A 22,743-nucleotide genomic window follows, 5' to 3' on the forward strand; every position below is an offset into this window, starting at 1 on the left:
CCTCGCAAGAGACGTGCCTTTCAGGACAAGAGCCCTTCACCGAGAAGTTCCAGGCGCCTCTCCCCTGTTGGGAGCTCTTCTCCAGTTTGCTGCTTCTCTTCTAGCAAGCGGGCTCCTCTTGGCAGGCGCTCCTCTCCTAGCAGGCACTTTTGCGCCTACCAGGCGTTCTTCTCACAGCAGGCGTGACTCTCCTGACAAGACGCTCTACTCCTGGTAGACGCCCCACTCCTCACAAGTGCTCCTCACATGATAGACGCGCCTCTCCTCACAGACGCTTTTTCTCCTGGCAGGCTCTCTTCTTCAGGCAGGCACCTTACTCCTGGTAGGCGCCCTTCTTCGGACAGAAAAGCCTCTACTTTGTGGAGGACTGCACGGCCTGGTGGGGATCTTTGAATCCTACCTGGCGTAAGCCCAGTCATTGAGGAGGGATCGTGTCCCATCCTCGATTTCTACGGGAATCGAGAGAACCACCAACCGATGATCGTTTGACGAATTCGGGGGGGGTTTCTCTGAGTGCTTAAGATTCTGCGGAATTTCTAGCACTCGCAGTGTTCGAGTTTTTTTACAATCTCTTAACACTTAAGCGAAACCATGGTCCAAAGTGAGCTAGACGAGAATCCCCGATAATTATTACGATATTCGGAAACCTCGCCAAATGCTCGAATTCTTGGAATAGGTTCTGTCATGTAAGTGGGTTAGACCCCATTGACAAGATCCAAAAAGGTTCTGTCATGTAAGTGGGTAAGCCCCCATTGACAAGATCCAAAAAGGCTTTGTCATGTAAGTGGGCTAGTCCCCATTGACAAAGATCCTAATAAGGTTCTGTCGCGTAAGTGGGTAAGCCCCCATTGACAAGATCCAGAAGAGCTCTCAGTCATAGGTCACTACCTCGCTGAGGCTCTTAAGGCAAAGCAGACTCATAGACAGTGTCCATGAAGTATTCTGCCCAATAAGATAAGAAGCTTGAATTGTCGTCTTCGGTACTCTGTTCACAATTGAAGCTTTCCTTCGGGAAAGACTTCTCCTTCATTCTCTTGAATAGAACGAAGACGGTTGATCTCCAATCCTTACTCTCATTCCTCGTAGGGAAAAGAATGTAGGATGGAGGTAGTGTACAGAAACCTACAAAAATACTACGTATTTTGCCTTTGCGACATGATTCTGTTAAGCAGTTGAACTGTCCGGGGTGTAGATGCATACCTAATTGAACTGCTAAACGAAGACAGTCGATCTCCAATCCTTACTCTCATTCCTCGTAGGGAAAAGAATGTAGGATGGAGGTAGTTGTACAGAAACCTACAAAAATACTACGTATTTTGCCTTCGCGACATGATTCTGTTAAGCAGTTGAACTGTCCTGGGTGTAGATGCATACCTAATTGAACTGCTAATCGGGGCTCCCTGCAGCTTCCCGCGAGTTACCAGTTTCGATTTTAGATACTTATGGTATTGTCATGACAACACCAACTCAGCTTTTGTATTTTCAAAAATCCGTTTCGCTTAAATATAATTGCTCAAGCGTATTTTTATGCTCGATGGTTCTAGCCAAATGCATTCCTTCGTGGAATGGATTACATGGCAACTCAGGATGACGAGTAGGCGAGAGCTAACGGGGTATGAGTCTGCTGTCACTGTGATAACAGCTCAGTACCAGCTGGCTCTCCGAGATGCACGGTCGGTTGCGTCTCTTTCCCCTGCAATGATTGACTGCCAAACCGTATCTCTGCCCAACAATCACGGACTTAGGTCTCTGATTAACGGGGATTCTCGCATACATGAATGACCATCTACTGCTGTGATGCTCGGTTTCATCGCAATGTCGAAACTGGTAACTCGCGGGAAGCTGTTCTGTCAGAGATCCCAGAAACCCATTTCTAAGAACGCTCTGGTGTTCTTTATGAGGAACGTCATAACAGGCGCATGCGACATGCGATGATGAACAGTTTAAACTCCTTAGAGTTAAAGCACATGAAGTAAGGGCCATTGCGACACCTCTGGCGTTTCAGAAGAATATGTCGCTGAAAAATATTGTAGCCTCTACATCCTGGAGATGCAACTCAGTGTTTGCTTCTCTCTACTTGAGAGACGTGAGAGTGACTTACGATAAGTGCTTCTCGTTGGGGCCCTACATATCTGTAGTTTTAGTGCTGGGACAGGGAGCTGAGACTAATCCTTGTTAGTTTAGTTTAATGGTGTTATGTTTTTATATTTTTTTGAAAGAGGGTTAAGCGGTAAACCCTTTCAATTGTTAGCTCTAACACGGGTTAGACTTGGTCAGGTGGTCGGGATTGGTTTTGTGCTCCTTGTTGTATATTGATACCTAAAGCTCTGTCATGTAAGAGGGCGAGTCCCCATTGTTATGATACAGGTTAAGGCTCTGTCATGTAAGTGGGTCAGCCCCCATTGACACAATCCAATAGAAGACTCTGTTAAGTAAGTGGGCCAGCCCCCATTGACACAATCCAGAAGGGCTATCGGTCACAGGTCTCATCCTCGCTGAAGCTCTTGAGGCAAGCAGACTCATAGACAGTATCCATGAAGTCTTTTGCCCATTCAGGTAGGAACCAAGGTTTTTCTTTATAACCTACAACATATGTTGTTTTCCTGTTTTGTTATATATAGTATTTAGCTGTCTCTTACCCTCCACCAAGGGTGCCAATCAGCTAAGTATATATCTGCCGGGGAAGTTGCATGTACAAAAATATTTTTGTACATGAACTTTCCTGTCAGATATATACTTAGCTTACGTCTCTGACGTCACGACAGAATTCAAAACTCACGACAAACGCAACAGGTAGGTCAGGTGATCTACCTTACCCGCCGCTGGGTGGCGGGTGTAAGAACCAATGCCCCTTTCTTGTCAGATTTTTTCTGTCGTCGGTGTCGACTACACCTGTTGTCGGTACCTCTTGACAGTTGGATTCTTTTCTCGTTTTTGCCCTGGATTGTTTCTACGGACTTTTGGTGAAGTACCTGATCTTTTGGCCTGGCATTCGCGATTTGTGGACCGTTATTTGACTATTCTTTGGATTTTTCTTTGGATTCATGATGTCTGATGTTGATACTAAAAAAACTGCTATGTTCAGAGTTTGTTCTATGAGTGAGTGTAAGGTGAGGCTACCGAAAGCTGCGGTAGACCCTCACACAGTATGTATGAAGTGTAGAGGGAATGAATGCACCTTTAATAACCCTTGTATTGAATGTGAAAAGCTGAATGAGGATGAATGGAAGTCTTTGTCTTCCTACTTGAGGAAGCTTGAAAAGGATAAAGTTAGGAAAGCTTCTTCTAGGAGCAGTAGTAGATCTCGTATTAGCGAGTTGGATGTAGATAACCCTATTCTAGATGTAGCTCCTTTGCCAGTTTCAGCTCCTGCTCCCTGCATCGAAGCCGAAGATGCGCCTTCGGAAGTGGCCTCCATGAAAGCCACCATTCGCAGCATGGAGATGAAAATTAAACATTTAGAAGGTAAGAGTGATTGTAATAGTGATTTGTGCAGTAATCCCAGTGCAGTGGAGGGTGCGTCTGATTGGCTCCCTAATGCTTCCATGCCTAGACCTCTTCCAGACTCCCAGTCCCAGTGGAGGATGAAAGTCGAAAGCCGCAGGAAGGTTAGGGAGAACCCCCACCGGTCAGGCGTCCCCTCGGTAACGCCTGTTGCTCGTTCCCAGGCTTCCTTGGATCGTGCCAAGAGAGAAGTCTTGCGCCAGTGCTTCTCGTCTTCGCCTTCGCCCTCTCCTAAACGAGGATGGAGCTCTTCGGAAGCCTCGCGCCCTTCGAAGAGAGCCTGGTATGCTCCCTGCGCCCTTCCCTCCAGCCCTGAAGTTTTTTCGGAAGAGCCTGAGGTGGAAGCGAAGAAACGGAAGAGATCCCTTGAGTATCGTTCTCCAAGCAGAGATCGAGCCTCGTCCCCTGTTCAGGATTTTGTGAATTCTCCAGCAAGGGTGTTGGCTAGTCTTCAGGCGCACATTTCGGCTCTGGCTGGCTCTCTTAGTGTGTTTTCTTGTCGTAAGAAGGACGTCTCGCTTCCTGTAAAGAAGTCCAGGCGCCCCTCTCCTGACTCTCGCTATTCGACGGAAGCGGCCCGCTCTCCTGGGCGTTCGGAGTCTCGCATGAGGCTTTCTACGTCGGACAAGATCCTGTCTTCGTCCAAGCACCAGTCTCCTGACAGGCATGATGACTTAGTTTCTCCTTCGGACAAGGATCAGGTGTCTCGTAGGCGATCTTCGCCTACAGACACTCTTCTCGAGACAGGATCGCTCCCCTTGACAGGCACCAAGAGCCTAGTAGGCGCTACTCGCCTCGTAGCCGCTCCTCGTCTCGCCCCCACTCTCCTGTTGACAAGCGCCCTAAATCGGACAGGCGCTCTTCGCTTGGCAGGCGCCAAGAGCCTGTTAGGCGCGTTTCTCCTGGCAGGGGCTCTTCACCTGAGTATCGCTCTCCTCGAGTCAGGCGCCGGGAGCCTGGCAGACGCTTCTCCCCTAGTAGGCGCTCGTCGCCAGAGAGCCTCTCTCCTCGGGTCAGGCGCCAAAGGCCTGGTAGCCGCTTCTCTCATGGCAGGCGCTGTTCGCCAGGTAGCCGCTCTTCTTTGGACAGGCACCAAGAGCCTGATAGAAGTTTTTCTTCAAACAGGCGCTCTGCTCCTGAGAGCCGCCTTGCCCCCGTTAGGCGCCAAGAAACTGGAAAACGCCCTCCTCAGGACAAGAAGGATTTTTCGAGCAGGCACGCTCCAGAAGTTTTGTCTCCAAGAGTCAGACGTCAAACTTCTTCAAGGGACTTTTCCAAGGATAGCCGCGCTTCTAAGGATAATGATGGTTCTTCAGCCGAGGAAGAACAGGATCCCTTGGAAGAAGAAGTACCCAAAGACTCCTCTGTTTCCTCGTATAAGAGGTTAACAGATTTGCTCCTTCAAGAGTTCGGAGATACCCTTTCTCCTGTGGCTCCTCCTTCACCTCTCTCTTTATTCTCCACCTCGAAGACTTCGAAGGTTTCATCTTGTGTAAGGATGAAACCTACAATTTCTATGAAAAAGGCGCTAAGAGGTTTTAGGGAATGGCTCCTTGCTAAGGAAGAGAAAGGGAAGACAGTGTTTTCTTTCCCTCCGTCTAAGCTGACTGGCAGATTAAGTTTCTGGTACGAATCGGGGGAACCCTTGGGCCTCGCTCTCCCTTCATCTGCGGACTCGGACTTCTCTTCACTGGTGGATTCCGCTCGTCGATCCGCCCTCCTGTCTGCCAAGACTACGTGGGGGATGAACGAACTTGACCACCTGCTGAAGGGAATGTTCCGAGTCCTGGAAGTTTTTAACTTCCTTGATTGGTCGTTAGGAGTTCTGGCCAAGAAGACTCAGACCCCGGATTCCCTTTCTCCTGAGGATCTTAACAGCGTCCTCACTTGTATGGATAAAGGTCAGTTGAAGAGAAAATGGCTCGAGTGAAGTCTCTTAACTTTTTGGAGGCTGGAGTGAATAAAGAAGAGGTCAGTATACTGTTCGTTTCTGACTAAGGCAGTTTCTCATGCACAAAGAGCCTCCCTTCTTTATGCTCAACTCTCACCTCTTCTCTTTCCCAAGAAGATCATACAGGATGTCTCGAGTGCCCTCTCAGCCAAGGCTACTCAGGACATGTTAGCCCAGTCGGCCAGGAAACCTCGTTCTGTTTTCCAACCCAAGACCAAGAAAGAGACTCCACTGAGGCAGGAGCCCTTTCGAGGAGGCCCCCCTGCCAGAGTTTCTTCAGTTAGAGGAACTAGACCCTTTAAGAGAGGTAAAACGTTCTCTAGGTCAGTCAGAGGGAAGAAATAGCACTCAAGGACTCCAGACATCAGTGGGTGCCAGACTACTGAAATTTGCCGACGTCTGGGCCCACAAAGGGGCAGACAATTGGTCCCTCTCGATTGTCAGCAAAGGATACCTCATTCCCTTCTCATCAAGGCCACCATTGACGACGACTCCGAGGGAGTTGGTGGCCAGGTACAAGGACCCCATCATGAATCAAGCCCTTTCTCTAGCAGATCTGATGCTAGAGAAGGAGGCTATAGAACTAGTGAAAGATCCCTGCTCTGCGGGTTTTTACAACTGACTGTTCCTAGTTCCGAAGAACTCAGGAGGATGGAGACTGGTTTTGGATGTAAGCGCCCTGAACGTCTTTGTGGAAAAGAGGAAGTTCGCCATGGAGACGACTTCCTCAGTGTTGGCGGCTCTTCGTCCAGGGGACTGGATGGTGTCACTAGATCTTCAGGACGCTTACTTTCATGTGCCGATCCATCCTTCTTCACGGAAGTTTCTGAGATTCATGATGGGAGGAAAGATCTTCCAATTCAAGGCCTTATGCTTCGGCCTGTCGACTGCACCCCAAGTGTTTCCAGGGTTAATGAAAAACGTGGCGCAGTGGCTGCATTTGGAGGGAGTGAGGGTGTCACTCTACCTCGACGACTGGCTAATCAGAGCAGAATCACAAGAAAGATGTCTGGAGGACCTACAAAAGACCCTTACATTGGCAAGTTCTCTGGGGCTTCTGGTGAACTTCCAGAAGTCTCATTTAATCCCCAGTCAAGAGCGGATCTATCTGGGGATTCAGATAGTTTCTCTGGCTTTTCGGGCTTTTCCGTCGCCAGAGAGGATAGCTCGTTGCCACGAGAAACTAACGACCTTCCTAGAGAAAGATGCATGCACAGCGAGGGAGTGGATGAGTCTGCTGGGGACACTCTCCTCGCTGGAGCAATTCGTTTCTCTAGGAAGGTTGCATCTCAGGCCTCTACAGTTCTTCCTTTACCAGAACTGGAGGCATCTCTACCTAGATCTGGAGTTCTCCTTCAAGATCTCAAGGGGAATCAAGAGGGACCTTCGGTGGTGGGCGGACCCACTCCGATTTGTGGAAGGAATGTCTCTGCACATGCCGAACCCCAACCATGTGTTGTTTTCTGACGCGTCGGAAGCAGGTTGGGGAGCGACGCTCGGGACAGGAGAAGTTGTCCAGGCACCAAATAAGAGAAGTCAAAGGCACTGGAAGGGTGAACAGGTGTCCTGGCACATCAACAAGAAAGAGTTGATGGCAGTTTGGATGGCATTAAAAGCCTTCGAGCCCCACGTCCGAAATGCTATAGTTCAGGTCAATTTGGACAACACCACAGCCTTGGCATACATAAAAAAAACAGGGGGTGACGCACTCCTTCTCCCTGTACAAAACAGCAAGGGACCTTCTGCTGTGGTCTCAAGCAAGGAAGATCTGTCTCCTCACCAGATTCGCACAGGGAGAAAGGAACGTCAGGGCCGATCTCTTGAGCAGGAAGAATCAACTCCTGCCTTCAGAGTGGACCCTCCACTCAGAGGTATGCCAAGACCTGTGGAGAAGATGGGGCAGACCTCACATCGACCTCTTTGCAACAGCAAGGAACGCAAGAATAGAACTTTACTGCTCCCCGATCTCAGACCCAGGGGCAGTGACAGTGGATGCGTTTCTCCTAGACTGGACAGGACTAGATGTCTACGCCTTTCCCCCCTTCAAGGTACTGGGACAAACCCTCAAGAAATTTGCGATCTCGGAGATGACAAGAATGACGCTGGTAGCTCCGTTCTGGCCCGCCCAAGATTGGTTCACAGAGGTACTGGAATGGTTGGTGGACTTTCCAAGAGCACTTCCACAAAGAGTAGATTTGCTCAGACAACCCCACTTCGACAGGTATCACAAAAACCTCCCCGCTCTCAATCTGACTGGCTTTCGACTGTCAAAAGTCTTGTCAGAGCGAAGGGGTTTTCGACCAAAGGCTGCCTAAGGGCTCATCGCCTCAGCTAGAAGGCCTTCGACCCTTAAAGTCTACCAGTCGAAGTGGGACGTTTTTCGCCGGTGGTGCAGAAACCAGAAGTTTTCCTCTTCCAGTACCTCTGTGACTCAGATCGCAGACTTCCTCGTTTTCCTCAGAGAAAAATGCGGTTTGGCAGTCTCTACCATCAAGGGCTATCGGAGCATGCTGGCTGCAGTGTTCAGACATAGGAACTTAGATCTTTCGAATAACAAAGATCTGCATGATCTATTAAGATCTTTTGAAACTTCCAAGAAAGCTTCAACCGAAGTTCCAAGTTGGAATCTGGATGTGGTTCTTCGTTTCCTAAGGTCCTCGAGGTTCGAGCCACCCCAGTTGGCCTCCTTCAAAGATCTTACGAGGAAGGCTCTGTTTCTCATGGCTTTGGCATCTGCTAAAAGGGTTAGTGAGCTTCATGCCCTAGAAGGACGGGGTAGGTTTCAAAGGAGGAGATTCCGTGATTTGTTCCTTCCTTCCTTCATTTTTAGCAAAGAATGAGAACCCCTCAAATCCTTGGCCAAGGAGCTTTGAGGTTCGTGGATTATCTGCCCTGGTAGGGGAAGAACCCGAAAGGACTCTTTGCCCTGTTAGGAGTTTAAAATACTACCTTCAGAAGAAGAAGACCCTTAAGGGCATTGAGGACAGACTATGGTGCTCTGTAAAGGACCCCAGTAGACCATTGTCTAAAAATGCGCTGTCTTTCTTCATTAGAAGTCTAGTGAAAGAAGCACATAGATCTTGTAATGAAGAACATTTCAAGCTCCTGAAAGTCAAGGCTCACGAGGTGAGAGCCATTGCCCACTTGCCTTGGCCTTTAATAACAAGAAACGTCTCGTTCAGAATTTGATGAAAACTACATTCTGGAGATGCAATTCAGTATTCGCCAACCACTACCTTAAAGACGTCAGGATTACGTATGACGAGTGCTTTGCATTAGGCCCGTACGTATCGGCGGATTCGGTGCTGGGGCAGGGAACTGGAACATATCCTTTGTAGTTTTTTCCCTTGTTTTTGGTATTGTGTTCATATGGTTGTATGAAAAATGATGCAGGTAGGCATCTTTTTTCTGTTCGTAGTGCTAATAACTTTAGTTTGGTTAGGTGATCGGATTTGGTTTGAAGCTCCCTGCAATGGTAGTGGACAGGTTCTGTCATATAAGAGGGCGAACCCCCGTTGACATGATCCGACTTGGATTCTACTAAGTAAGCGGATTTCAAATCCCTTTAGTAGACCCAAAGTGTCTTTTCAGCTGTAGGTCACGCCCTCGCTGTAGCTCTTCTGGCTATGCAGACTAATAGACAGTACCTATGAAGTCTTCAGCCTAAACAGGTAAGAACCAAGGTTATTTATACCCTACAACAGATTTTGTTTTACCTTTTCTTTGTTAATTTCTGTCTCTTGCCCTCCACCAAGGGTGTCAATCAGCTAAGTATATATCTGACAGGAAAGTTCATGCTACAAAAATGATTATTGTTAATTGTTTTTACAATAAAGTTTTGTACATACGTACTGGAGAATATATACGATTGATGGCCCGCCCAGCCTCCCCTCAGGAAGACAGGTGGAAGAGAAAAATCTGACAAGAAAGGGGCATTGGTTCTTACACCCGCCACCCAGCGGCGGGTAAGGTAGATCACCTGACCTACCTGTCGCGTTTGCCGCGAGTTTTGAATTCTGTCGTGACGTCAGAGACGTAAGCTAAGTATATATCTGCCAGGTAAGTATGTACAAAACTTTATTGTAAAATAACAATATCATTGTTATGATACAATAAAGTTTTGTACATACTTACCCGGCAGATATATACAATTTCTGGGCTCAGCTCGTGTCGGCCTATGAAATATCCTCAAGTTCATTATTTCTAGGTAAAATTATCCTAAAATTACCAGAGAAAAAATAAAATCAAGAAAATGTCAGTAAAACTGACTCGCTCACTCTATAAAAGAAGTGTCGGTATGGAAATAGGGGCGAGTGGGATCACCACCACGAGTCATTTACCATTTAGACCTTCCAATATAAAATCCCCACCTGAGAGAGCTGATACTAAAGGGTGATGCGACCGCTACTACTACTACTACTGACGCCACGCGGAGAGCAGCGCCCCTAGCGGTCATCCTTAATTATTAGCTCGACAACGCTAGTTGTCTCTTTTTTCACTCGTGTTGTTTTCGCTTGGATTTATCCTTCTCAACGATGGAACGTGCTGCAATCGCTTCGGCTAAGTTAAGTGCCTCATAAGTAATAATTTTTGGTATTCCAGTCTTCCAGGGACCAGTATTTTCCGTTTTTTAGGTCATATACGGTCTCCCGGTTGACTCGTGGCGGCCTTGTGCCGCCTCGTGTTGTTAAGATTTCCCGGTCTTCCATACTGGGACATCTTATGCTTATGGGCTCTATTTACGTTCATCGTTTTATTACATCGTATTTAGAGTTAGGACACAGCCCATCCCTTTTACCTTTTATCTCTTAGTTTGGTATTTAGGGCTTTACTGTGTTTTTCTGGCCCAGCATCCCAGCTCTTGCTCTTCATCGGCTACTGCTGGCTCCGAGTAGTCGACTGTTCTTCGGATCAGTTCGCCTCCTCCTGGGCTTCTTCTCTTTTTACTCAAGTGTCTCTTCTATCTTTTACGATGTATTTATTTATTATCAGTGTTATTTAGGGTGTTAGGCTAGCCTAGGTGCCTTGTGCCATGTGTTGGTACAGTTTGGTTCACGTTGCCCCTCTGTGGTTGTGTTGCTATCGCGTCCTAGGCCACCTACGATCACGTGTCCCATTAGGCGCCTTACCCTCCCCCTTCCCTCCCTTCCATGTGGTAGGGAGGGGTCTGGTGGATCTCCTTGGTTGTCATGACAACCACCGTAGCCTACCTCCCTCTCCCTCCGAGGGGGCCAGAGGAGTTCCGTACCAGCTGGGGGCTAGGGCGACCACTTGTCTCGGGTACCGGGTTACCTGGCGGGTAGTAGTAGGGACGGGGGGGTAGGCCACCCCCCTCTCTCTCTCGTCCGCCATGTTCACGCCGGGATTCCTCCCCCTGTTTTCCCCATTCCCAACCCTTCCCCTACCTTAACGGACGGAGCCCCAGCTGAAGCCGGGAGCCCCTTCGGTTATAGGTCCACCTGGCTCCGCCAGCAGGCGGGGTGGGAAATTACTAGTGGTCTATATTGCTTGCCTACTATATCCTGATTTTCGCTACCGGAGGAGAGCTCGCTCCTTACCCGGGCACTCCTCTAGTAGACGGAAAGAGTTATACCTCATTCTATATGGATATACCCTTACTGATACGATGATTATTGGTTTTTTAGTTTTATGCACTATCTCCGTCGTTCTCCGTCGTGGTTTCATGGCCCCTCACCACTCCTGGTTGGAACCTTTTTCCTGTCTCCGGCGTAAGCCTCAGACCCCCACCGACCGCCTAGCTAACCACACGTATTGCGGCGGAGCACTAGTTTAATCTAACTTACATGCTCCGGCATGCAGCGGAGTCTATGTTAGCCTGTAAGTGTGCACTCTGATACTCATGTATCTCTCCACTTACAGGCTACCAACTGCCAAGATCCAGGTTGTAACGCTGTGTTGTATGACCCCTGCGCCCATGAAGAGTGTAGGACCCACGCCCCGTGTGCCACTACCCACAACGGGATGATTGTTTGGCACCCTGAGGCATGCACCATCTGCTATGACCTCGTGAGTCAGCTTTTGGGTGGGGTAAGTTAACTCCTGGACATTTTTCCTGTTATCAATGATTTACCCTTAGTTTTAAGCTCCTTTAAACCGTATCTCCGCCGCTAGAAGCTTCATATCGCCTTCTCTTACAGGCTGCCGCCGTGAAAGAAGTCGCCCTAGCAACCCTGAAAGCTTGGGTAGGCGGCTTCGGGAAGAACGCCGCCAAGGGGCCAGCTTTACATTTTAGATAAGAAGCTGGCCATCCAGATCTTCCCCGGAGGCAAGGCGACGGGGTACGTGGACCCCATCTCGGCAGCCCCACTCATAGCTTCCATTCAGCAGGAGGTGCAGCAGGCGTTTGGGTCCGTCTCGACGCAGGAGCCGGTTCCAGATGTAGCTAACCTGGACCTTAATCTTGAGCCTATGGCGGTAGGTGCGGAGGATTTGTTGGTTGAGGTAGGTGTTTCGGGCGCTCAAGGTCTACCCTTGAGCGCTCCTGGATCTTCTTCCCCTGTTCCTTCTTCCTTTTCTTTTCAAGGCTTCATGGGATCTGAGATCCCTTCTCGTTCACCCGCTCTCTCTGTACCCCCGAAGGTGAAGGGACAGAGAGAACAGAAGACCCTCCATAAGACGACTTCTAAAAAGTCGTCGTCTTCTTCGGCTAGGAAGTCTACGACATCATACGCCGATGCGGTGAAGGCGAAGCCTAGCTCTTCCCATTCAAAGAGCTCAAGAAGCAAGGCTTCTAAGGAGAAGGCCCGCGCTCCTGCCGAGCCAGTGCCTTCTCCGGCATCTACCGGATCTACTCCGGTAACTCCTGTTGGGGTGGCGGGACCTAGCTCTTTTGATCCCACCACCTTTCTCAGCAGGAGTGTTTGCAAACAAGTGGGGAGAGATGGTTGGCTCTCTCGGTACTAGGTTTGAGCAAATGTTTGCTCAACTGTCTAGTACTATCAACCAATCTGGTCAATCGATACAAGACCTCTCTAACCGAGTTAGGGAGCATGATGACCGCTTCGCTGGCCTCACTCAGGCCCCTCAGGCGAACTCCCCTGTGGCAGGTACTGGTCTCCTACAGCTACCTCCGTATGCAATCCCTTACCAGACCAGCCTTTCTCTATGGTATTAACCCCTGGAGGGTGGTCAGCTTATGGCCCCCCATTCAAGGATGGCATGATTTCCATTCCGGAGTGTGGAACAAGAAGGATTGAGGACTTCGAGTTCTACCCTCCCGGACTGACTCAGCCTTTCATAGGGTATGCTAGGCTTACGGTGACTGCTCTCAATAGAGATGATAAGATCTCTAGAGAGACTGTGCTGTATAGTAGGGATCACGCACAGAGGGAATGGGTTCACTGCCTGGAGGATTGGGATTGTACCAATACCAAACTCCAGGCATTCAAGAGCCCCTTCACTATCTTCGCTACGGAGGAGGAGGCTTCTCTTCCAAGCAGTCCTTAAAGACGACCCCATGCCACAGTTGAGAGAGGCGGAATCAACATCTCCGCTCTTTCCGTCCTTCGGAGAATTGTGGGAGAACCTACCTGCCACTTTCTCAGTAGGTAAGCTGAAGCCAGACTGTGCGATGGATCAGTTTGGCGAGAAGCTCCCGAGGCTGCCTGATAGCCTTATTCAGGCAGAATTCGATGCCCGCACAAGATTTGGGAGATCTCTTAACTCCCTTATCATTACGGAGATGGCTGCTCTTTCCTATGCTACGGAACCACTCTTTAAAATACTGGCTAAATCCCAGCTCCAGTCGGTTCAAGCTGATGTCTTTGACTTCTTCTCAGCCAGAAGGAACTGCCGAAAGCATGTTTTGCAGGAGGCAACTATTAGGCACGAGCCTAATAGACTTCTAGCTTCCAGCATGTGGGGTGCGGACCTCTTCCCAGAAGCCTCTGTGAATGAGGTGCATCACGAGGCTGCTAGGCTTAACCAGAGCCTTAGAGCTAGATGGGGCATCTCTTCCAAGAGGAAGCAAGAGAGCGCCCCTGCTGCTGGTAAGAAATTGAAGAAAACTGGTAGGAGATTCCAACCCTACCAAAAACAGCAGCAACAACAACATTTCGTCCAAGCCGTCCCAGTTACACAACAGGGACAGCCTTCGACTTCTAAGCAGACACAGCCCATTCTCCTGTTGTCTCCTCAGAATCAACCCTCGACCTCATACACCGTCTCGCCAGCTTTCAACTTGATGTATGAAAGCCAAGCCTTCCCAACCTTCAACAGGTTTCCTAGGGGGAGCAGAGCGAGAGGTCACTTTCGCCAACAAGGCACAGGAAGAGCTGCAAGAGGCAAGCACTTCAGAGGAGGGCGCGGAGGTCACCCGCTCAACAACAGTGAGGCCCGCGGTAGGAGGGAGGGGGCTTGGTTCCTCTTCCGTCACAGGTGGGGGTTCAGCAAATGGGCACAGAGCATTGTGTCCAAAGGATTGGGTTGGAGTTGGATCAAAGATCCTCCTCCAAACAAATCATTCTATCAGATACCATCAAAGGAGTTGACAGATTACTATGCGGAGGAACTCCTTCAGAAAGGAGCTATTGCGAGAGTCAAGCATCTAAAATTTCAAGATCGCTTGTTCAGCGTGCCAAAGAAAGGCTCAACAAAAAGAAGGGTAATCTTAGACTTGTCAAAGCTAAACTCTTTCATTCGTTGCGACAAGTTCAAAATGCTCACCATCTCGCAGGTACGGACCTTACTTCCCCGTGGGGCGTCACAACCTCTATCGATCTTACAGACGCATACTATCATATCCCTATAGCCAGACACTTCCGTCCATTCCTAGGCTTCAAACTAGGAAATCAGACGTTCTCATTCAAAGTGATGCCCTTCGGTCTGAACGTAGCCCCCAGGGTATTCACGAAAATAGCAGAAGTGGTAGTTCAACAATTGAGAACACAAGGGATAGTGGTAGTAGCGTACCTCGACGATTGGTTGATCTGGGCACCAACGGTCGAGGAATGCCTCAAAGCCACGAAGAAGGTAGTACAATTTCTGGAACATCTGGGGTTCCAGATAAACAAAACGAAATCCAGACTCACTCCGGAGTCTCGGTTTCAGTGGCTAGGAATCCAATGGGATTTATCCTCCCACAATCTGTCAATTCCAGTGGTCAAAAGGAAAGAAATAGCCAAGTCTGTGAGGCAATTTCTCAAAAGCAAACAAGCTTCAAGGAGAAACCAGGAAAGAATCCTAGGTTCCCTTCAGTTTGCCTCAGTGACAGACATCCTCCTGAAAGCAAGACTGAAAGATATAAATCGAGTTTGGCGATCAAGAGCAAACGCCAAATCTCGGGACAAGTTGTCAGTGATTCCACAGATCCTTCGCAATCAGCTCCGTCCATGGACAAAAGTGAAGAATCTTGCCAAATTGGTACCCCTTCAATATCCCCTTCCGGTGTTAACCATTCACACGGATGCCTCCCTGTCCGGTTGGGGGGGATATTCTCAATTCAAGCAAGTTCAGGGGACTTGGTCCGTTCAATTCCGCCAGCTCCACATAAACGTTCTGGAGGCAATGGCAGTATTTCTTACCCTGAAGAGACTCCTTCCCCCAAAGAAGTCTCATCTAAGACTAGTTTTGGACAGTGCAGTGGTAGTACATTGCATCAACAGAGGAGGGTCCAAATCCAAACACGTGAATCATGTCATGATAGCCATCTTAGCTCTAGCAGACAAGCACAAATGGCATCTATCTGCCACTCATTTGGCAGGGGTAAGAAATGTGATAGCGGATGCACTATCCCGGTCAGTCCCTCTGGATTCAGAATGGTCCCTAGACGGCAGGTCATTCGAGTGGATATGCCAGAGAGTCCCAGGTCTCCAAGTAGATCTCTTCGCCTCACAAGCGAACCACAAGCTCCCTTGCTATGTGGCCCCCAACCTGGACCCTCTGGCTTATGCCACGGACGCCCTGTCGTTGGACTGGAATCAATGGAAGAAAATCTACATTTTTCCTCCAGTGAATCTTCTTTTGAAAGTTCTGAGCAAGCTGAGGACTTTCAAGGGACTGGTAGCTCTGATCGCTCCAGATTGGCCAAAAAGCAACTGGTATCCTCTGCTTCTGGAATTGGGTCTCTGACCTCAACGGATTCCCAATCCCAAGCTGTCGCAATCAGTACAAATGAGGACTGTATTCGCTTCCTCAGGAATTCTTCAGACCCTAACTTTATGGACTTCATGAAGTTTGCAGCTAAAAAAGATGCTAACATTGATCCACAAAACATCCTCTTTCTGGAATCAGATAAAAGAGAGTCAACTATTAGACAATATGACTCAGCTGTTAAAAAGTTAGCATCCTTCCTGAAAGAATCAAACACTACAACCATGACAGTTAACTTAGCTATATCCTTTTTCAGATCCTTATTTGAAAAAGGTTTAGCAGCTAGCACCATTACTACTAATAAATCGGCTTTGAAGAAAATCTTTCAGTTGGGTTTTCAATTAGACTTAACGGAATCTTACTTTACATCTATTCCCAAAGCCTGTGCTAGACTTAGACCTTCTCAAAGGCCTACTTCAGTTTCATGGTTCTTAAATGATGTCCTCAAACTAGCCTCAGATACTGACAACTCGTCTTGCACATTCATAATGCTACTTAGGAAGACGTTATTTTTGTTAAGCCTGGCTTCAGGAGCCAGAATTTCAGAACTGTCGGCTCTATCCAGAGATGCGGGTCATGTAGAATTTCTCCCCTCAGGAGAAGTTCTACTTTCCCCAGATCGCAGTTTTTTAGCTAAAAACGAGGATCCTCTTGCAAGGTGGGCCCCTTGGAAAGTTATCCCACTTCCGCAAGATCCTTCTCTTTGCCCAGTATCAACTTTAAGAGCCTTTCTATCTCGTAAATCCTCTAGATCCTCAGGTCCTCTCTTTATGAGAGAAAAAGGTGGCACTTTATCAGTGAAAGGAATCAGACAACAGATCCTTTACTTCATTAAACAAGCCAACCCTGAATCATTTCCTAAAGCACATGATATCAGAGGAGTAGCCACCTCAATTAATTATTTCCAACATATGAATTTTGAGGATCTTAAAAAGTATACTGGATGGAAATCACCAACAGTCTTTAAACGTCATTACCTGAAGTCCTTGGAATCTTTAAAATTTTCAGCAGTAGCAGCGGGAAACATCGTTTCTCCTGATACTGCACAGTAGTTGTAGTATAGATCCAGGTCTCCTTTCTACCTACCTCGTCCAACATGCCTCACCCTATTGCTATGCTCTTCGTGATACTCTAGCCTTAGCCGCTAGGATCGTATTGGTGGAATGCCCCTTATTTTCTGCTAGGGGCATCCACATTGTGTACATATAATGTGCTTCAGTGTTTCTACCCTTATTTTTATGCTAGGGTAGAACACAATGAGTTTGTATATTTTGTAAATAATACTCAAATTAGTGAATCATTGTATATTGTTCTAATTACCATTACACTATTATGTACCACCATTTCTAGTATAAGCTAATTTTAAGTACTTTATGTTAATATGGTATAGTTATCCTACCATTATTTAGTATAAGTTAGTTTTAAGTACTTTTTGTTAGTATACTGTAATGAGTCTTGATTCACTTATATTATATCAATCTTTTTACTATTTGGTTTCATTTGTCCTTTTATTCCATCTTGTCTGTTTCTCTGGTACTATTTCATAGGCCGACACGAGCTGAGCCCAGAAAAGGGATTTTGACGTAGGAAAAATCTATTTCTGGGTGATTGGCTCGTGTCGCCCTATGAAACCCACCCTGTTTCTTTTTACCCACCCTGCAGGACAAGATGTTCATATATTAAGGATGACCGCTAGGGGCGCTGCTCTCCGCGTGGCGTCAGTAGTAGTAGTAGTAGCGGTCGCATCACCCTTTAGTATCAGCTCTCTCAGGTGGGGATTTTATGTTGGAAGGTCTAAATGGTAAATGACTCGTGGTAGTGATCCCACTCGCCCCTATTTCCATACCGACACTTCTTTTATAGAGTGAGCGAGTCAGTTTTACTGACATTTTCTTGATTTTATTTTTTCTCTGGTAATTTTAGGATAATTTTACCTAGAAATAATGAACTTAAGGATATTTCATAGGGCGACACGAGCCAATCACCCAGAAATAGATTTTTCCTACGTCAAAATCCCTTTAATGGCCCGCCCAGCCTCCCCTCAGGAGACAGGTGGAAGAGAATATCTGATTAGGAAACGGGAATGGTTCCTAGTCCCGCCACCCAGCGGCGGGAGGGTAGATCACCTGACCTACCTGTAGCGTGTGCCGCGAAATTTGAAATTCTGTCGGGACGTCGGAGACTATAGCTAAGTATATGTCTGCCGGGTAAGTATGTACAAAACTTTATTGTATCATAACAATATCATTTTATAGGTCAATTTAGCTTTATTATGAAATTTACTGTGGTGTTTTTGGAGGGCTTGGAACGGATTAGCCATTTTATTGTAAAATGCGGTTCAAGATACGAAAAACTCATGATACCAAGGGCGCCTCGGAACTGATTAATTTCGTATCTCGAGGTACCACTGTACTTTGTGTTTGGCTTGCTGCGGACAAGTATGTTCTTTTGATTTAAGATGTGATGAGTGTGTTGATTGGTACGAGAGAACTTGGAGGAACTTAGAGTCTCATTTAAAAAAATTAGATATAGAAAAAAAGGCTTAAACTAGAGCTAATTCAAAATCAGCTAGTCAGGGATCATTGGATTTAAATTGGATTAGTGTTCCTGTTATTTCTCTAGCCCCAGTTCCCAGTTCTCTTGCTGTACCACCTTCTCAAGTTTCAGGCTCCCACACTTCTGATCCCAGCCTTACCACCAGCCCGAAAGAAAAGCTTGAAAAGCGCTTTCACTGTTAGTGCAGATGATGAAGCAGCTTGGTTCAACAGTGATAGTGTTTGAGAATGTCTGGAGATTGTGCTACTGTGGATTTGGGCTAACCTAAAGTAATAAGTGATTTGGAAAAAAATTGTATATCAGTTTTAATGTTTAGCTTTAATTAAACAACTGCTTCTCCATCCTGATTTCCCTCTCCCAAGTTATATACTCTTAACACAACCAAAAATCTAGTTCTGTTCCTATGTGGCCAGTATCCTCTCAGCCTGCTGAACTTCTGTAACTGCTATTGGAAAAGTATTTGGAACAAAATTAGGAAAAAGGTACCATAATATAATTCAGTGGGAAATAAAAGAATCGTTTTTAAAAGAAGAAAAACCTTCACATTCATGACTGATATGTCAATTAAAAAAAACACCAAATGTGATTAAACAGCCAAGACAAACACAAAGCACACAAACTTTCAGTGCCACAGCAATAACAAGGTACAGAAGTGACTAAATAAAAAAAATGGGACAAGAAGGTACATTAATTAATTGGGAAATAAAACAAGATAGCAAAGGTAGGACTACATGTAGTGCACAAGAAAATACATAACAAATAATTTTGACAATTGAGAGCAATTGAAAACATTGATAGTACTGCAGGTATGGTAGATCTCTTAAATGAATACTTTGCCATTGTATGCATAAAATTCTTCAGAAGTAAAGCTCAATGAACGAGTAAATAGGAAAATTAGAATGTTGAACCAAACCAATCTCCCAGGAATATAATTATGTATTAGATATCATGCATAACAAACCTAATGTTAATATAAAACAACTCCAGTTTTCAAATGGGACACTTGAACATTTTTTCTTTACTCAGACAGCAGAGAAAGAACGGCCTCCCAGAGTTCAGTCATCACTACAGTACTTGGTTATTCTTATGTCTTACTGTTCTAAACGAGCAACTGAACTCATGGAAGCATTCACTGATGTTGTAATAGAGTTAAAGGTTAGTTCCTCTTCGTCACTTTCTACTTTTTGTGAGTCCATGGATAATCAACTGCAATACGCAACAACAAATTAATTTTATATTTGAATTTCTTAGCTTGTCCACACCATGTTTGCAAAAATGTAAAAACATGTAATAGGGGCAACACTTTTAACATTCTAAAGTATAAAAAAGACAGTGTATCCTAACAGCTAACAGAAATGTTCGAAGAAGAGCGTGAGAATGGTGGAATGCTGACATCACCTGAAAACATACGGGTGGCCTTCCCTGCTACAGGTCCATCAACAAAAGTAGCACAGCCACAGGTAAGGGTACAAAAAATATCAGTAACAGATCAGCAGCCTTTTTCAAACCCAAACAGAAGTTATATTACTAATCTGCTATCTCTGGGATTTGACCCTAACTGTAATACTGTTGTAGATTTTCATCTCACATTAAAAATAAGTAAACTGGTTGTCATATTATCCAACATAATCTTAATGTGTGGTAGATGATTTCTGCCAACTCCATTCATCAAAACCTTTTCTTCATCAAGTGTCAATTCCAAAGGAAAATTAGAGCAAACAAAATGAGCTGCAACTTGTAAGACTTCCCTAGGAGTATAAGAACACCAATTCTTGTCATTGGACAAGTTCAGATACTGTACAGAAAAAAACATTAAATACATTCTTGGAACTGTAGTACTTGATAATTGTATTCTTCCCTTATATCCATAAATTGTTTGTTATTTGTTAATAAATGACTTCATCCTGTTTTGGATTTTTTCTAGGCTGAAGAAGGAGCAGACAGTGGAGAAGAGGAGGAGTCTCTGACCAGGAAATTCATCAAGCGCCAAGCCCAAATGATTGTTGAAGCCAAAGCACGCAAAAGGAACAGGCCTGTGTCAACATTCAAATCTTAAGAAAATTATTAGATTGTAGATGAAGACTATATTGTGATTCCAAGAATGACTTAGTGGGTTTGTAATGGGTGGTACCATAGGTCTTGATTAGCTATGAATCCCATGGATATATCCCTATATTAAGGATATGTTCTATAGGTAAGCTTCTGCATGGAAAAGGATCATCTTAAGGACTTGACGGTACAATTAGACCAGTGGGTGGTCTCTCACTTGGTGGATCTTTCAGCCAGATACATCCCAGGCAAGAGAACCATGGTGGCAGATGAACTGAGTCATTGGGCTCAGGTTCTGGGAACAGTGGTCACTGTGTTTTTATCTGTAAGGAAGGCCATCAGTAGATTTTTTTGCAACCAGACACAACAAAAACGTAGAGGTATTTTGTTCAGTCGTTCCAGAGCTCTGGGCCTTGGCAGAGGATGCCTGAGATAATCTGAATGTATGCACCTTTACCCCTGTTTGCCTAACCTGCCAAGTTATCAACAGTGATGATTGCTCAGAACATCAGGGTGACCCTTGTAACTCCCTTGTGGCCACATGCAAAATGGTATCCTGATCTACTAGCCTTGCTGACAGAAGCACTGAGAGAGATTCCTCCGTGGAACAATTTATATGCTAACCACCTATCAAGAGAGGTTTCACAAGTCGGTAGGGTCCTTATCTGTTCACAGTTGGAGACTATTCCAGTATCTCCTGTGAGTGAGAGGCTTTCCTCACAGAGCAGTGTCAGAAATGTCTGGTTATCTCAGACGACACCAATCACAGAAGAGTGGGCCATCTTCTGTGATTGGTGCCGTCAACAGGATTTCTCTCCAGTCAGAACTAATATTCAGCAAGTAGAGGACTTAATAATTTTTCTCCATAGGGAGGAACTCCTTTTGTGTCAGTCATCAAGGGCTATAGGGCTTCTCAAGGTCTAGTTCTATATTTGAAGGATATAGACCTATTGTCATTGTGGAAAATTTCTATGCTTCTTAGGCATATTCCTTATAAACCCTTACAGGTTTCATCAGAGAAATTCAACCCTCAAGACAGTTTTCCTTTTAGCCTTGGCCTCGTCAAAGAGTTTATGAACTTCACAGGCTCTCTTTTTATGTTAAACAGGAGGGGTTGGGGGTCTGTAGACTTTGAATTTGTCCTGGAATTCCTAGCTAAGACTCAAAATCCCTCGGTTCACAATGTCAGATTTTAGTTTTTTCTATCCCTTCCCTTGAAGATTTTGTTGGTAATGACTCTTGACAAATTACTTTTATTTCCTGTCTGAGAACATATTGTTAGGGGTCTAGGCCCTTCCATCTCTTTCAAAAAGAACTTGTCATTTCAAAGGATTTTAAAGGTTGGTACATGACTTTGCCAAACCACCTTCACATCCTTCTGTCTGTGGGACATTGTCCACAGGACCTTGGACACTTTTGCCATGAATCCAGTGGTGGCTGCTCTTCAAGTTGTGTAGCTCATCCAGTGTCCCTAGCAGAACAGTTTGTACCTTTGCTAAGATATTGGTTTTGAAGTGATAGTGACTGGGATAACCGGTCTTGCCTTTTCTTTCTTTCTTCTACTGGCAGGCAGTGGAGAGAATTAATCCATCATGTGCTGAAACTGGTCAGATACAGGTGAGAGTGTTGTATATTATTCGTTTTACTCTCTTTCTCTTTTCTCTTCTCTTTATTATTAATCAGTCTTTTGTTCATGAAACTTACCTGTCAGATATATATATAGCTGTATTTTCTGAAGTCCGACAGAATTTCAAAAACTTCCGGCACACGCAGTGGTCGGCCAGGTGGTTAATACCCATTCCCGCCGCTGGGAGGCGGGTATCAGGAACCATTCTCATTTTCTATTCATATTTTTTTCTGTCGCCGGTACTGTAAACACCTGTTTTCAGTACCTCCGTCATAGGATTTTGAAACTTCATTGCCGCTAAGTATCCTAATTGTCTTTTGATTTATTTACTTGGATTTGGGGCTAGGCATACGCTATCATAAATTGATTTGAATTTGATTCATTTTTGCATAAGATATCTGAATTTAGTTAGGCTAGTTTCAGAGGGTGTTGTCTGCAAAGTTAGGGTGTGGTTACCGAAAGCTTCGGTAGATCCGCACTTGGTATGCACGAGGGGTACGGGTCTTTCTTCTTTGTTGAGATTTGTCATGTAAGGAGTGTGAGACTTTGTCTAATTCCGTAAGGAAGACACATGATTCGTATGTACGCAATTAATCAGTAAACAAAAGTCAGGGTAGTGAACCTGCTAACCTTCCTGTAGACTTTATTTTGCCTAACCCTGTAGTATGGCCTACGGGCTATGAGCTTATGTCTGTATCTTGGAATCTAAAGTGCTCGCTCTCCAATCATTGTTGTGAAGTGTAGTGCCCCTAGTGTTGTGGAGGGGGCGTCAGATTGGCCCCATTTCGCCTCTAGGCCTGGACCTCTGTCGGACTCCCAGGAACACAGGGAGTGGGTAAGTCGAAAGCCGAAGGAGGGTTACGGGGACTCCCCACCGATCTGCACGAATCCTGAAGGATTGCTTCTCGTCCTCCGAAGCGTCCTCCCCGCGCAGGGGTTGGAGCTT

The 22,743-nt window shown here is 46.0% G+C and overlaps 1 protein-coding gene across 2 annotated transcripts in view; it reads left to right on the plus strand.

The window, feature by feature from the left end:
- Positions 1 to 21,876, plus strand: part of LOC135211646 (uncharacterized) — a 184,017-nt gene extending 162,141 nt beyond the window's left edge. For both annotated transcript variants that reach the window (XM_064244921.1, XM_064244920.1), the window contains exons 3-5: positions 19,148 to 19,276; positions 19,468 to 19,581; positions 20,046 to 21,876. In XM_064244921.1, the coding sequence (XP_064100991.1) occupies positions 19,148 to 19,276; positions 19,468 to 19,581; positions 20,046 to 20,177 (375 nt within the window). In that variant the 3' untranslated portion in view covers positions 20,178 to 21,876. The remainder of the gene's footprint in view (positions 1 to 19,147; positions 19,277 to 19,467; positions 19,582 to 20,045) is intronic.
- The last annotated feature ends 867 nt before the right edge of the window (positions 21,877 to 22,743 follow it).

The sequence above is a fragment of the Macrobrachium nipponense genome, chromosome 4, assembly GCF_015104395.2.
Source record: "Macrobrachium nipponense isolate FS-2020 chromosome 4, ASM1510439v2, whole genome shotgun sequence".
Lineage (NCBI taxonomy): Eukaryota > Metazoa > Arthropoda > Malacostraca > Decapoda > Palaemonidae > Macrobrachium > Macrobrachium nipponense.